The sequence below is a fragment of the Hesperophylax consimilis genome, chromosome 28 (genome assembly GCF_061612785.1).
Source record: "Hesperophylax consimilis isolate HC1 chromosome 28, BYU_Hcon_1.0, whole genome shotgun sequence".
NCBI lineage: Eukaryota > Metazoa > Arthropoda > Insecta > Trichoptera > Limnephilidae > Hesperophylax > Hesperophylax consimilis.
The window spans coordinates 7,321,292-7,337,942 of record NC_142863.1 but is presented as its reverse complement, the minus strand read 5'-3'; the positions used below and the strand labels follow the sequence as shown (position 1 = coordinate 7,337,942).

Sequence of the window (16,651 nt, the reverse complement as noted above, 5' to 3'; positions counted from 1 at the left end):
ACGAAAAAAGCACCGTGTTATAGCGCCCATTAGTTTTTATGGAAAATGTACCAAAATGAATGTTTTTTTTCAAATTACTTTCTGTATATCTGTTTGAAAACAACTAAAAATGAACCTAAAACTTTTTGCTTCTAAATATGGAACAGATTTGGCAACCTTTTTTAATCCACGGCTTAGAAAATAAAATGCAAGGCGTGTACTTAAATCAAAACAGCTGACACAATTCAATTATTACATTATTAGGCTTTAGGGGTCGTAAAAATAAAATAAGTGCCCCCCTCGGCCCACTGGCCCGGCTCAGTCGGGGAGCTACGCCACTGGGCCCCGGGGCCCGAACGATGGGCAAGCGCCCGGGGGAGGTTAAACACTCATCATATTAATGCGTGCTTAATTCGTAATGCGATGAAATATTATCACACGTCAGCACTGGCCCTCAAACTGTTTATGTGTGTATACAGAATAAAGAAGAAAATTAGAAATGTCTTCCATACAAATTTGAATGGAAATAAATGTGGCGACTGACTCAGTACTTTTAGGTCTAGAGACTAGACCATTAAGGCGAAGTTAAATGCTAAATCACCATTTTCGATTAATCTTTATAACGAATTGGTTTACATTATGAATACCAGAAAATATGCTTTAGATAAATTGAAGGTTTTCCTGTCGTTTTCCTCGAGTAGAATACAAATAAAAATTTAAATTACTCAATAAAAAATATAAATGTACAATACTAAAAAAAATATTTTCAATAAAAATGTATGAACGCATGAAAGAAACAATTTCAAATAATATAATATTATAGCTAAGATTATCTGTGACAGTTTCCCTTGATTAACTTTTTTTAGTTTCTTATAAAATTGTGTACAAAATAAAATTTAAAAAAAAAACACTTTAGTGCTTCAAATCGAGCGTTTCTAGACTCCTTTTGTCAAGCGATTTTAATGCCTCTTTCCTATATTGGTGACGATATAAGGCATACCAAAAGTATACACATTTTTGGCTTGTAGTTTCCTCTTAAGCAAGCGTTCTGACTCAATTACACTCGCGTGACATCGTAGATCCCAAGCCCTTTTTAGTTTTTTTTTTTTTTTTTTTTTGAAAGCATTAAAATTATTTATTTATTATTATTACACGCCCTAATGGGCTTTTACACACCATAATTTTGTAATTATAGTGAAACAAAGTTTAAATTTAAAGTCCGATTGGTCAATTTGGATCATGTAACACGTTCACAAGGCATTTTTTTGTGTTCCTATATTCTATGTTTGTATGTCTCGAAAGTTATTTTGTTGTATTTATATTTTTATTTTATTTTATTTGAAAAACAATTTATATAGTACTAGTTGATTCTCAAGGTTACGTGGGCATTTGGTAATCAAATGTAGACCGTAATATTCCTTTTGGCGGTCCAGTGTGCAAAATTTCATCAAGAATTAACAAAATTTGACTTTAAGGGGTAGAAAAAAGGGGATTTAGGAATATCGAGAATTTATTCCTGTTTTGATGCTCAAGTGTGCCCATTTTCATCAATCTAGAAATAAAACAAATAAAATCTCTAATAAGGGCTTGAAAATGTTAGGATTTATAAGTAGGCCAACCAGAAATTTTAACAATATAAAGGGTATTAAATTGTTATATTTTACCTATATAAGAAGTCAACTTGAGTACAATTCTCCTGTCTGGAACCCACATTATTTATTTATTAATTAATTAACGGACTTACGTCCAATATATTACAAAGCGACACGGGATATGGGACAAGGTACAATGCAAGAGTAAAGGATGGTATATAAAAGCAGAGACAAACAGGGAAAACATAAGAAAATCGAAATGAAATAGAAGTGTCAAGTCAAGTCAAGACCTTGCTAAAACTAAAGTGATACAAAATATCCTCAATTGCACAAATATACACGTACAAGCTGTTGAAAGAATACAAACCAAATTCTTACGTTTTATAAATTTTAAAATGGGTATTCCAGCAATTATGTTGAACTACAACACTCTGTTAAATTATATGAATATGCTCAAATTGTCAGACAGAAGAATCTTCACTGACTTGGTATTTCTATATAAAATTCTAAATGATTTAGTTGATAGTCCGGTATTGCTAGAATTGATAAGCTTTCGGATTCCACAACGTAATACAGTGCAGAAATTCTGGGACTAACTACCATATGTATTCCTGTTTGCCCAGAATACTAATGGAGAGAAACAATTATACCAAGTCAGTGGACATCTTCAATTTATCTTTAAGCAAATATAAAATATTGTTAATGAAGCAATTCAGTTATGTACAATAAATAATGAATATTTCTTAATATTCACATGTAAAAGCCCCGAAAAGGGGCGTTAATAAATAAATAATAACTGCAAGAATAATAAGAAGTTAAGTTACATATTCAAATTTTGCCGATATTTTTTTATTTAAATTAATCGAAAACTGTCCAAAATACCCAACGGTAACGAGAAATTAGTGGCACAAGCGGGAAACTGTGAATTTTCATTGTACAGCATATGGAGAACTAAAAAAACTTTTTTTTACGATTTAAGCTTTTAGTTTTTTTTTCTGTTTTTCGGAATTTATAGGGTTCAAAAAGTTTTGGCTCCGCGTCTACGCTTCGACTTTTAAACTAGCAACGTATACCCGTTAGCCGTAAGATAAAGACCTCTACCATGGGTGACTTTTCTGTAAGCGTTTTAAAACATACAATTCCTTAGTACATTTTTTGATGTATCTCATAAGGTATAGCCAGCGTTAGCAATGTAAGCGATTACAAAACGTCGAATTTTCTCAACTTTCTAGAAATATAATATGCATGTATTATATATTTAGACCTTCCGGAAGAAATTCTCTAAATGATAGTGAAATATCCTCCGAAATCCGTGAGCGTAGTTTAGAAGAACTAAGAGCACAAACAGGCACACGCGGATAGCGACTTTGTTTAATACTATTTAGAGATTAGAAAAGTCGATAAGAAACTAGAAATATTAAGCTTGCCATAGTAACTTTTTTTTTAACATTAATTTAGGCCCTTAAGGCGATGCCATACGTAGTAATGCAACATCATATGTTTTGGTTTGAAAATTTGGTCTACTAGAAATGTTTCAGATGCTTCAACTAAATACTGCGAGTAGAATACAACTTGGCCTTTGAAATAATCGAGTATTTTTTAGATAAGTCTTTTTATAAGCCCAGAAAAAATTGATGTAAGGCTTATGAAAACTGCTTTAAAGTTCAAAATCTCCTACTTACAAACCCATTTTCGGTTATGATTTTATTGTATAATGTGGCAAATTAAGTTATTTATAAAATGATCGAAAAAAAAAAAATATTTTAGCCTGAACATCCACAAAATAAAATAAAAGGCACTTTTTGGCCATGTTTTTTTCTTGCATAAATCAAAACAGGCGGATAGTGTTAAGGGTTGTTATTGATAGCGGCTCAATTTAAAATATTACACGACGTAGTGCATCGCCTTAAAGTTTGTTACCGATTCTTATACTACCTCAATGAACTATGGCATTGTATATCTTTAAAAGGCCGCACAACTTCAAAACTTTACCCCAAGACTCCGAGCTACGTCGGGTACACGTCAGCTGGTTTAAGATAAATTAAAGATCGCCCCAATGTTTGGGAGCCAACGAAAAACCAAATAATAGTCTATGGCATTTGCCGGTTGTAAAATTTCTCAATTTAAAGTTGCTACACCTGCATTTTATTAATGGCCGCTTACATCCAAATGGCGAACCATTTGTTTGCTAAATCTTAAATTAAATCCTTCGAGAATTACATTAAAAAATTAATGACGCACCTTTCCTACTTATCACGTAATAATAACACAGATGCTGACCCTGCTTAAATCTCAACTACATTCCAATGTTGAATTACAAGCCACCCCTGGACTGGAGCCCTGGAATAACGAATGATCAACCATCCGTTTTAAGGCGATGCACTACGTCGTGTAATATTTTAAATTGAGCTGCTATCAATAACAACCCTTACGTAGATGGCGATAAGGTTTAAATTCCCGCTTAACACCATCCGCCTGTTTTGATTTATGCAAGAAAAAAACATGGCCAAAAAGGGCCTTTTATTTTATTTTGTGGATGTTCGGGCATAATTATTTAATTTTTTTCGATCACTTTATAAATACCTTAATTTGCCACATTATAAATACAATAAAATCATAACCGAAAATGGGTTCGTAAGTTTGAGATTTTGAACTTTAAAGCAGTTTTCATAGGCCTTATACATTACTTTTTCCTGGGCTTATAAAAAGACTCTAAAAAATAGTCGATTATTTTAAAGGCCAATATGTATTCTACTCGCAGTATTTAATTAAAGCATCTGAAAGATTTCTAGGCGACCAAATTTTCAAACCAAAAACACATGATTTTGCATTACTACGTATGGCTTCGCCTTAAGGGCAAAATTCAGGGCTTATTTATTTATTTTATTTTTGGAATAACTTTATCGAAACCTCAAATTGTAATATGACCTTTTTATACTGATATTTATCTCAAATTTTGAGAGCTTTTCCGTGATATATTGGTGCGTTTTATGGATAACATGACAAAATAAATCTTATTACCTTTTCCTCGCCTGGATCCATCTCCTGGGTATGGGGCAGAGCTGCTGATGCTGTCCTTGTCTGGCTGCTCTTCCTTTATCGTCTTCCCTTCCATTTTATTCTGGAACAAACAAAATAGATTAATTATAACAGCGAAATCAGTAAAATCACAAATTACGAATTGGCTTACATTAAATACCAAAAAATATTCTTTAAGGTTAAACGCAACGCTCGTTGTATTCTACGTGTTCACAGATGGCGTTAATTAATTAATTTTGTTTAAATACGCTTTTGCAAGGTATTGCTTTACAGTATTAAGACAAATCATTTGTTTGCGCCCTCATATACGCAATATGAATATGAATTAATAGTTTTGTTCGTTTAAAGACTTAATTCTTTCGAGATAAGTAAGTACTGTAACACTGTAAGATATACAAATTCCGTAGTATAATATCTTGATGAATCTCATAAGGTTTAGCCAGCGTTAGTAAAACGCCCGACATATATTTTTGGTAACAGGATAAATCATCACAATGATAATTCATCACATCTTTAAAAAGTTATATAAAGTCATGGAAAGTGATGAAACAAAAACTTTATTAACTGGGTTATGAAGGTTAGGTTAAAAAAAATATTTTTCATCATTTCTAATTACTTTATATCACTTTTTAAAAGTGTGTTGAATTGTCACTGTGTTGAGTTATCATGGAACCATATTTTTTTTTTATATTAGCGCGCTCCCTCTAACATTCGTATTTACATAGCTCTCTTTCAAACCATCTTTGAACGCTTACTACGGGGCCTTACGCTTTTTCTATCGTTTCGCTTCAGTTACTAAATATGGAATTTTATTCCGATTTTTGACGTTTGACGTTGTTTGATCAAAGTGCTAATTAGGATTGAATGTTAATTTCTTTTTAATCCGAAAGAAAAAAGTAATTTTCGTTCATCCATCGGGTCATATATACTTGGAAATATTTTAACCATTGGACGAAAATGAAAAGATAGGTCCATACACACCATAAATAACAGAAAAAATCAAACCTTAAATAATATTTTTTTTTACTATAATACATGGTTTTCCAATAAGAGGTGTTATTTTGAATAGCCCGCTATTTCGGTAGATGTAACTTTTGAATTTGTCATTTTTTGACATTTGACAAGTAGAAAATACGATACACGCTTCAACAACGCATTGAAATTATTAAAATTCACTTGAGTGAATCAAATGCAAATCATCTTGAGTGATGAGGCCCATTTCCACCTCGCTGGCTTCGTCAACAAGCAAAATTGTCGCATCTGGAGCTCGGAAAACCCAAGAGTTATTGTTGAAAAGCCTCTCTATCCTCAACGTGTGACTGTTTGGTGCAGTTTATGGTCCGGCGGAGTCATTGGACCTTACTTTTTCGAAAATGAGGCTGGAGCAACAGTTACGGTGAATGGATTGCGCTATCGAGAGATGATTAATGATTTTTTATGGACGAAATTGTATGGTATTGATCTGGACAATGTTTACTTTCAACGAGACGGCGCTACATGCCACACAAGCAACGATACCATTGATCTTTTACGACGAATTGGGGTCAATTGAAACAATATAATCCAACCTCTATTTTTTGGAGTACACGCCTTCTACTAAGAAACCCAGAAACTTTCCATATTCCTTTCCAAAGAACTAACTTAACCACTCGATAGATTTTCGGCATATTACGCCGAGCTTGCAAAACGTCTTGAGTGATCGCACGCCATAATATGCCATTTTTGCCTCGGAGAATTCACGCATTTATGATTTTTGAACAATTTTATTTATAAATCTTAAAAATATACGATAAACGGTAAAATATATCCAGTTGTTGACGCGATCAGTCGCGTGGTTAACTTTCTCCCAATCTCTTGTGCGAATATATCGACCCAAAGTTTATTGTCTACGGTTATTTCATGGTCACTCACATTATCAGTGCCTCGAAATAGGCCACTGTAAATATTATTTACATGGTAAATAATCAATAAAGGATATACTGATATAAATAATAAACCATACAGTCATCAATATATATTATAAAACTAAGTGTACAATGTACGGTGCCGCTAAAACTCAGAAACGAGTCCCTGTACGATTAAGGATGTTATGTGCTCCATCTATGAAGAAGGTTCCCGTTTTAACCTGAAGAGCGTGCTATTGAAGAGATAAGGACTGGAAGTTTCGCCCTCTAGAAATTTATAGAACAGTCCAGAACATTTGAGAGTATTCGAGAACATCCCGGAACATTCTGGAAGGTTGTGGAATGTTCGGAAATAGTCTGGATCGTTCGGGAACTAAAAAAAGGGATCACAGGCCGTTTCCTGATAAAATTTTATTAAATTCGAAATTATGAAAATACAATGGTATATCTAAACAGTATGAAACAAAGACACTAGACGCGTCTGTCTGTTTGTGCGCTGAATTCTTCTAAACTATGCAACGGAGTTTGATATAGTTTTTACTATCATTTAGAGAGTTTCTTCCGGAAGGTTTATATGTATAAAACATGGATATTATATTTATAGAAAGTAGAGAAAAGACTAGCAACGTCAGCTAGTTTAGAAAAAAAAAATTGCTATTAGTTGTATAGAAATTCAATGCAGAATAATACACTGTTGCTTAGCTTAGTCATTAATATTATTGAGGTATGTTATTATAGCCTTTTTTAAACTATATTCCATGCATTTGAATACATCAACTGCATGCAAAAGTGAATATCTAAATGACTCGTCCTGATATTGTTGTTGTAATTAAAAAATAACTTTCGATTGAGTAGTTCTAGTTGGAATTTGAAGGTGATTAGGCTCAATAAATCAGGGCTGTCTATAATTCAATCAACAATTTTAAAAATAAAAATCAAGTCGGAAACGATTCTTCTACCAGAGAGTTTTAGTCATTTTAAATCTTTCATCGATTGGATGTAATTTATAGTTTAATTTTGTGCATTTTGGTACTATTTTACTTGTTCTGTATAGTGAGAATTCTTCGTCCACATTAACAGATTCTCATCTAGCGTAATGTATTCCAAAGGGAACCAATTTACATTCGGCTCGTACCTCGGCTAATTTCGGCAAATTTCTCAAATTCAAAACGGTTTATAATTCGGCCAATCGGCTTGCGGATTTATAGCCGGGACGCGAACCATCAAAGGGGGATTAGCCGCCGAGGGCGACATCTGCGGGCGTTTTTCCTCACTAATTGCATCGCGATTAGTCCCTTGTCCTATACTGGCGTCTACTCCCTTTCGCAAGGACGGATTTCAGACGCAAGCTGCTAGATTAGACGCTAAGCAAAGTTGGTAACAGCCAAAATCTAACCTTTTTACATAGATTTCTTTAGTCCTGATGTATTCATATTTTGTACGCAACTACATTTATCTCCCTTTAACATATATTCCTGCATTCTTCCACCCAATTACCTCTTACTTAATTACCTGTACCTGTTTAATAGTATGGAGTACCTACATTCAGTGACAATGCAACAATTTATTTATACTTGACCAGTGTGTTAAGAAAACCGGTGCAGTGAACATTTACCTTTAATGCATTTAATTATTAACAAAATTTAACTGCCTTAGAGCAGAAAAAAACATTTTTTAAAGGGTGACAAACATTCCCGGGTTACGAATAACCTGAAAATATGTGAAAATCTACTGCTATTACAGTAAGCGGAAAATTTTGCTTGTGTCGTGATGGGGGACTTAGCAAATCGAGGAATTGATCTCACGACGCCTGGGTGGGAAAGGGGCGATGGCAGCTCAACCACTGACAAGTCTGGGTTAATTAATTAATAATTTAATTATTAATTAATTTTATTTAATTGGTTAATTAAACTAGCACGAACGCCAAAAAATTATCAATATTGATACGTTAGATGTTTTTAACAACAAAATCGGCAATTAGTCGACACTTGTCAGAACGGCAAATCGCTCATGATATTTGACAGTTGACATTGACATAAATATTGTTAGTTTATCGAGTCCGTTCGCTTCCTCGTTTACAAGTAATAACATCGTTTAAGGATATTTAGTTCAGAGATGGCGCTAATGAATTTATTTTACTAAAACAAGCTTTTTGCAAGGTACAATATCAAGTAATTTTTTTGTTTGCGCCCATACATTCACCACGTTAGTATGAATAAATAGTTTTGTCAGTAAAAAAACACAATTCTTTCAAGAAAGGCATACAAATGCAACATTGGATCGAATAATCAACACAATATAGTATTTTTATGTCTTTCTCGAAAGAATTGAGTTTTAAAACGAACCAAACTATTTATTCACATTCATATTGCGTATGTACCGGCGCAAACAAATAATTTGTCTTAATATTGTAAAGAGATACCTTACAAAAAGCGTATTTTAATAAAATAAATTATTTAACCCCATCTATGAACACATAATTAATGACATTATTTTAAACAATAATTACCCAGGAAGTATGTTCTAGAGAGATGGGAAGGCTAACAGAGATATTGAAAGAAGGGTAAATGCAGGTAACTCCATTAATGGAGGACTGAACGCAGTTGGCGCTAACAAAAAATTGTCCAAAGAAGCGAAATTAGCAGTCCACAATGGAGTGCTGGTACCTACCCTGATGCATGGAAGTGAGGCGTGGAACTGGCAGAGAAAGGATGAAAGTATGAAGCGTATGTGTGGTAAAACCATGTATGATCGTGTGAGAAATGTGGAGATCCCCAAATAGTGCAAGGCTGATGTAAGCGTAGTGAGTAAGATTAAGAAAGGGACGCTTAGATGGTTTGGGCATGTAGAGCGAATGAGCGAAGAGAGGAGTGTAAGGAGGATATGTGATGCAAATGCCAATGGTAGCAGAAGTCGGGGATGCCTCGGGGAAGACATGGCACGATCAAGTGAATCAGATACTCGCGTTGGACCATGTCAAGAGTCAGAATAATAGAAAAGTATGTATGAGACGATGTATGAATGTGAATGAGGCAAGAAGTGTGTGCCAAGACCGAGTTGTTCAATGGTCCGTCCTCTCTGCCTACCCCTGCGAGGAAACGGCGTGATGGTTAGCTAGTTAGTGTTATATCTCTGCTTACTTGCAGATTTCTGTGTTGGGAACTCTTTAAGTAAAAGGTTCTTTTCTATAATTGCGTTTATTTGCGTTACAATAAATAGGTCTGGATTTAGCTACACTGTTCATTACCTGAGGGTTGGTAATTCTCTGTTTCTAGAAGCTTGTTGTCTGACAATAATATCCCACAGGTAATTGCTACACTCTAGCGACATCTATCGGACTCTGGAGTAAGGTTTATGACTGGTGCCATCTATCGCTTGAAAACCCAATTTATTACCAAACATCACAGTTAGTTAGTGTCTACTTGAAACGAGTTTTAGTTAATCGTTTAAGAAGTACATAAAATAACTATGTTTGCCTACCCTTGCTTGTAAACGTCGTTATTTTCCAGTCATCTACGTACGCTAGATGAGATGTTTTAAAATAAAAATCTGAACCAACATATCAAAAAAGTCTTATGTTTTTATGTGTTGATTGAAAGTCTGTGCAATTAAGGGTTTAGATATTTTGTATTGATTTGATTAATATTTATCTACTCAGTGATTTGTACAGCGTCGTCGCAATGCAAAGTATGCCAAAAAGCACAACAATAAACCGGTTATTCCAGATCGAGTCTTGTTACTGCAGAGTTACCAACCTTTATGGGTTTGCAATGAATGTTATTTATACTGATTGAAAATGTAGTTTTTGAGAAGTTTCTAGTTTTATACCCACTCGCATTTTTCTCATATACTAACATCACGACAAAAATGTTTTCTACATTGTCACCTTTTATAAGGAATATTCAAATTATCACTAAACTAGCTGACATGTATCTAGGGATGCTGGGGTTTATCCTTGAGAGATAGACATATACCATATTCAACTTTTCTGTTGGCCTTTTCAAGATATACAATTCTGTAGTACATTATTTTGATGTATCTCATAAGGTTTAGCCAGCGTTAGCAATGTAAGCAACTTGATTACAAAACATCGTCTTTTCTCGACTTTCTATGAATGTAATATGCATGTTTTATATATTTAAACCTTCTGGGATCAAGTCTCTAAGTGATAGTGAAAAACTTATCAAAATCCGTTGCGTAGTTTAGAAGAAATAAGCGCACAAAGAGACATACATTTTCGTATTTTTACATATTTCAAAAGATTCGTGTTTTATTAAATATTTTCACCATTTTCTAACATTCTTATTTAAATATCTCCATTTCAAAGCATCTTTTTAAGCTTAAAGCTTAAATCGAATCTATTCAAAATTGAATGTCAAGCGGCAATATTTGATGATATAATATTATTTTGAGGTTAATAAGTCACCTTTAAAAAAAAAACCCGTTTATATTTGAAGTTTCAAATAACAAAGAGATTTAAAAATTGTGTGTGTTTCTGAAGTCCTGAAAACACTCAATTTTTCTTTAATAAAATTGATAAAAACATTTTGAAATATCGAAATTCTTTCTTGACCAGATAATCAAATTCATTAACCTGTCTGGGGCCTAGGAGTTGAAAAGTTTTATGTATATTGGCGACATATCAATAAAAGTAGTACTCGTCAAATGAAAAATTATTTTTTAGGCTGGAGGGACCAAATATGATTTTAATATCTGCTACAAGCACTCTGCACGGCCCGACTGGGAATACGGTACAGCTTATAACGGTATTGAAGTAGGGAGTTGGAAGTGCACGTGAGTGTAAATTGGAAAAATATTGTGGTCACCAAACGTGGCTTTCTTGCAAATATTTTGAAAAATTTTATAATTTTATAATCATCAAATGTAATATGCATTAGAAACATGTTTTGCCCACGGCTAGAATCTGTACCAAGTATATTCTGTTATAAGGGACTGCTCTAACTAACCACATTTTGAGACGGATATGGATACCGCCGCGCTTGTAACCATTTATTGGATAATTACGTAGGTCACCTCGAGTGGTTTATTACATTTGGTGAATTAGCAAGGGTGATAGGATTCATGTAGTGCGGTTTGCAGAAACCCTTTGACCTCCCCAGCCAGACTCTCTCTCGACACCTCGCCTAGCACCGCAGTGGGAGGGATGTATTCATACGTACGTCACTCGTCGACACATTTGACCCCCAGATGCCTACCCACCCACTTTTTCTTTCTCAGAACTACCTCGCCTTTCTTTTTCTTAAAATACCGTCCGCACAGCATCCCCAAGATGACATATAATTTTAATAAAAAAGTGCGATATACCACGTCTTGTAACATTTGGAATAGGGCCACTGGAGAAGCAGTAGACTTAAAATTAGTTAACTTAAAATTAAAAATAGTGGACAGGATAGACATCTCTGGTCAGTTATTGTATAGATTTAGCTCTGCAGGTGGGTGACAATTAAATTCAGTTGCCTGTGCATTAAGCAGCTGGATTTATTTGAATTATATTGTTTGACAAAACAGGGCACCACTATTCCTGTTTGGTCAATTTACGACTAAAAGATTTAAATATTTTTGTCACAAGAAAGTGACTAAATTCTAAACTATAATGTAAATTCTACTCTCTTGAGAGCTTGACAGATCATTATTTCATGGTGCGAATGCAAGTTTTATGGTCCGCTGCCGAATTCGGAGATTAACCTTGAGGATAAGGAATTGCTGCCAATCTCTATGCGAGTGATATATTCGGTGAGTTTTCGGTTTTATGTATTTGGTGGCTGGATGATAATTTGTTACGCTGCCTGCAGAGTGAATTTTTATTGAAAGAAATCAACCCATTTTTTCATAGGGAATTAATTATTCCCTGATGGTCTGTGTGGCTTACAATCCAGATCATCACCAACCACTAACAATAATCATTTTTATATAGATAGCGATAAAGGTCAAGATGTGTTCTAATCTCTGTATTTAATTAAACCATTTTTAGCGTCTCTAAAAGATCAAAATTTCAAACCATAATACATGACTTAACTACAACAAAAATGCTAGAAGTTATGCGAACAGTATACTTCGAGAAATTTTGATTATTCCGACTTGATTCATGCTCTCCGGCGGAACAAAAAGGTACTAACAAACACGGCTACCATATAAACAGGGTTGTACATACGTAACATTCTGAAATGTGCACTTAATTCTACAATACATAATAAAAATTAAAAACATACATTTTAATATTTTCAGCAAATACAATCAATTAATTCCGTCGTTCTTACGATATTTGATGGTGTGATGGATAGCATTGTTGCCTTACAGCGATCGATTGTGATTCGATTCTCGGCCGTGGCATTTTTTTTAAATTTTATAAAATTATATTTTTCACATTACTTGTTTGTGGCTGATTGGTCCAAATCTTCGACACCAGTCGGCACCTTTGTCGGCCAGTCTACTTCTACGGACTACTTGTCTAGTCTAAAATACTGAAAATTAGGTATAAAGACACTAAAATACAAAATAATACAATATTTAAATCATCATCAATGAAGACATGGCACGATCAAGTGAATCAGATACTCGGCAATGTCAAGAGTCAGAATAATAGAAGAGTATATATGAGACGATGTATGAATGTTAATGAGACAAGACAGAATCGTTTGGCGGTCCGTCCTCTCTGCCTACTAAACAGCGTGATGGTTAGTTAGTTAGTTTTGAGTCTTAAATAATACATTAATCTAAAAATTTGTCTTTCTTAATAGTATAATAATAAAATTAAATTACTCAAAAAATAATAACACAGTTGTTATCCCTCATGTATGAGAATGTAAAAATCAGCGCAGCCCTGCAGTAAAAATCACCGCGCGGTAGGGGTGGTACAAGCACCCGGTACCTACTAGTGCTGTACACAGAGGAGTAGTACCAGGAAGTACACGCAAACACGTGTTACTGTTGTCGGGAGGTGGAGCCAGCCCTGTTATTGTTGTGGGCAGGGCTGTAGTACGACCATCTATTTTTATAGCCATAAATCCTTAGATTTACGGGACAGGCCTTTTCAAATAATTATAATACATAATTCAAATTAAATATATATATATAATTTATACCATTGTTTTAACGTAATTGAAATATTTAGTTAATTAATTAAAGATTTATTATTTTTTTTATTTATTTATGCTCATTAAGCGTTTTCAAGTAAATGAGTAAATTCCAATAAAAGAGTGTCGGACATTTACTAGTAAATGAGTAAATACTAATAAAAGTCGTCGGACATTTACTGGTAAATAAGTAAATATTAATAAAAGCGTATCGAACTTTTACTAGTTAATGAGTAAAAACCAATAAAAAGTGTCGAAGTTTTAGTAGTAAATGAGTAAATACCAATAAAAAGTGTCGAACTGTTACTAGTAAATGAGTAAATATCAATAAAAAGTGTCGAAGTTTTATTAGTAAATGAGTAAATACTAATAAAATAGTGTAGAACATTTACTAGTTAATGAGTAAATACTAATAAAAGAGTGTCGAACTTTTACTAGTAAATGAGCAAATACCAATAAAGAGTGTCAAACTTTTACTGGTAAATGAGTAAATCCCAATAAAGAGTGTCGAACTTTTACTAGTAAATACCGAAAAAAGAGTGTCGAAATTTTAGTAGTAAATACCAATAAAAGTGTGTCAAACTTTTACTAGTAAATGAGTAAATACCAATAAAAGAGTGTCGAACTTCGACAGAAAACGGCTTTGTAATAGTAACTACAAGTAAAAATGATTTGGAAAAACTATCATATATTTTTCCATTTGCGCTGATATAATACCGTGCACTTCCCAACCTTCCTTTTCCCATCTCCTTCACCTCCCTACTCCTCGTAGCTAATGCCTTGAAAATCGTGTGGATTGATCTCTCTACTACGATTACGAAAACGTTTAAAAAAAATAGAAAACAAGATTTTATTAAATAATTTTTCCGAAAGATCAGTTAACTTTCACGTTTCGTATTTCTAACGACTTCATTTTTCGGTACAACGAAAAATCTTTTTATAGCAGAAGTATTTTTTCACAAAAAAATCAATAATATCTTATAGAGTTTCCGGTTTATAAAAAAAATGGTGCGATTTCGTGAATTTAAATTTTTTAAAATTTTGCCATGGTTTCTAAAACAAGATTAAAATTTTCTTTTTAGACTGCCTTAGAATAATGGCCGAAATCTATTTTTTAAATGTGATGCAAGCGGTTTATTACGGATACTATAGTCCGTGACGTTGGAACTATTGCGAAAAATAATAAGAAAATGTCGATCTGTAAAATAAATCGATAGGTTAGGTGAGGTTAGATTAACTTTGGTTACAAAGTGTTTCCGGACAATGCAAGAGTACCCCCCGACAGTCCACCCCTGCCCGAAAGTCCAACCCCTATTGACACAGAGGACGGGGAGAGGAGGTAGGTGAAGGATTGACATGTGCGGCAACACTAATTATTGTTATTAGCCTTTTTGCTTGTTACGGGGGCGGTTCGTTGTGTTTCATTTAATATTTATACCAATAATAGAGACCATGATAACAGGGAGGGAGATACTTATTGGTGATGTAATCGTTTGTTATTGATGTTCATATTGAAGACCTCGACGAACCGATATGACTCAAACCGATCCCTGCAACTCTATATAGAAAAATCTCAATTGAGATGACTTGGTCATGCGTAGCCTGATCAAATTGATGGCTTAACAATATCGGATCGATAAATTTAACTTCCGAAAATTTTATATCAATTTCCCGAGCACGGTTGCGCCGTCGATACCCACACCGATATTGATACGAAATGTAATATAAAATCGTTACACGAAATAAACTTAATTAGTTAATGAGGTATTTAGTCATAACTAAGAACTTTTGTTTATCCAAGCTGGAACGGAATCAATTAATCGCTTCTTAAATGAATTAATTAATTTTTCACTTGTAGCAAACACCTTGTGGGTATACATAATTATAATAATTGAAATAAAATAACTTCGTTTGAATACCACTTTATTGTATATATTTATAACCAACCGGTTTCAGTTCAACCCGAACCTTCATCAGGGTTAGTAAAAAACAGATTAAATTAATGACAGAGGTGTATGGGTACTTAAAGTTAAGCTGGAAGAGGGAGAGAGAACATCGACTTTGGTGTGGGTGGAAGACTTAGGAAAGAGAGAGGGGGTAAACATAGGTGCAGTGAATGGAAATATATTGAAAATGGGGCTATTTGTTAAATCTAATTGTTTATTTAATAAATTGATTTTATTGACTTTAAGGGTTTTTTTTTATCTCGACTCAAGATCTCGACTTATCACTCTTTTATCTCGGTTGAGGAAGACACTGTCTTCCTCAACCTCCCCCCACTTGACCAAACCATTTAAGCTTCCCTTTCTTAATCTTTCTCTTTACGCTTACATCAGCCTTGCATTTTTTGAGAATCTCCACATTTCTAACACGATCCTACATGGTTTTATCAAACATACGCCTCAGAGATCTCATTTCTACATCATCCAATCTGCTTTAGTCCTTCTTCTGCTAGTTCTACGTCTCACTGCCATACACCAGGGTAGGTACCAGCACTCCATTGTGGACTGCTATCTTTGCTTCTTTCCACACTGTTTTGTTAGCGCCAACCGCGTTTGATACTCCATCAATGGATTTAATGCATTTTTCAATATCTCTGTCAGCCTTCCCAGCTCTCTAGAACATACTTCCCAAATACACAAACTCATCCACCTGCTCCAAGTATTCCTCAGCAACAACTATATTGCACACTGTTTTCGTACTCTCTCTCTCTCTCAAAAACCATTACTTTAGACTTTCTTACATTAATTATTAAATCATTCTTCATACATACTTCGTTCATCCTAGACACGAGACCATAGAAGTAAACATACTTCCCAATTATTATTAAAAATCAATTAACAGTACAAAATAAGAAACTCATTTTTAAAATTTGAGCCTAATAACTATGGACAAAATACAATTTTTCTACAATGATCTATTTTATTACCAAGCGTCCCTTTCTTGATCTTATTCATTACGCTTATATCAGTCTTGCACTCTTTGCGGATCTCCACATTTCTCACGATCATACATGGTTTTATCACATATACGCCTCAGGGAT

At 34.0% G+C, this 16,651-nt stretch overlaps 1 protein-coding gene across 1 annotated transcript in view; it reads right to left on the bottom strand.

The window, feature by feature from the left end:
- LOC149410109 (uncharacterized) overlaps positions 1 to 16,651 on the bottom strand; it is a 196,676-nt gene that overhangs the window by 119,368 nt on the left and 60,657 nt on the right. Inside the window, exon 3 of the mRNA XM_089648945.1 lies at positions 4,593 to 4,692. Coding sequence (XP_089505071.1) covers positions 4,593 to 4,686 — 94 coding nt within the window. The 5' untranslated portion in view covers positions 4,687 to 4,692. The remainder of the gene's footprint in view (positions 1 to 4,592; positions 4,693 to 16,651) is intronic.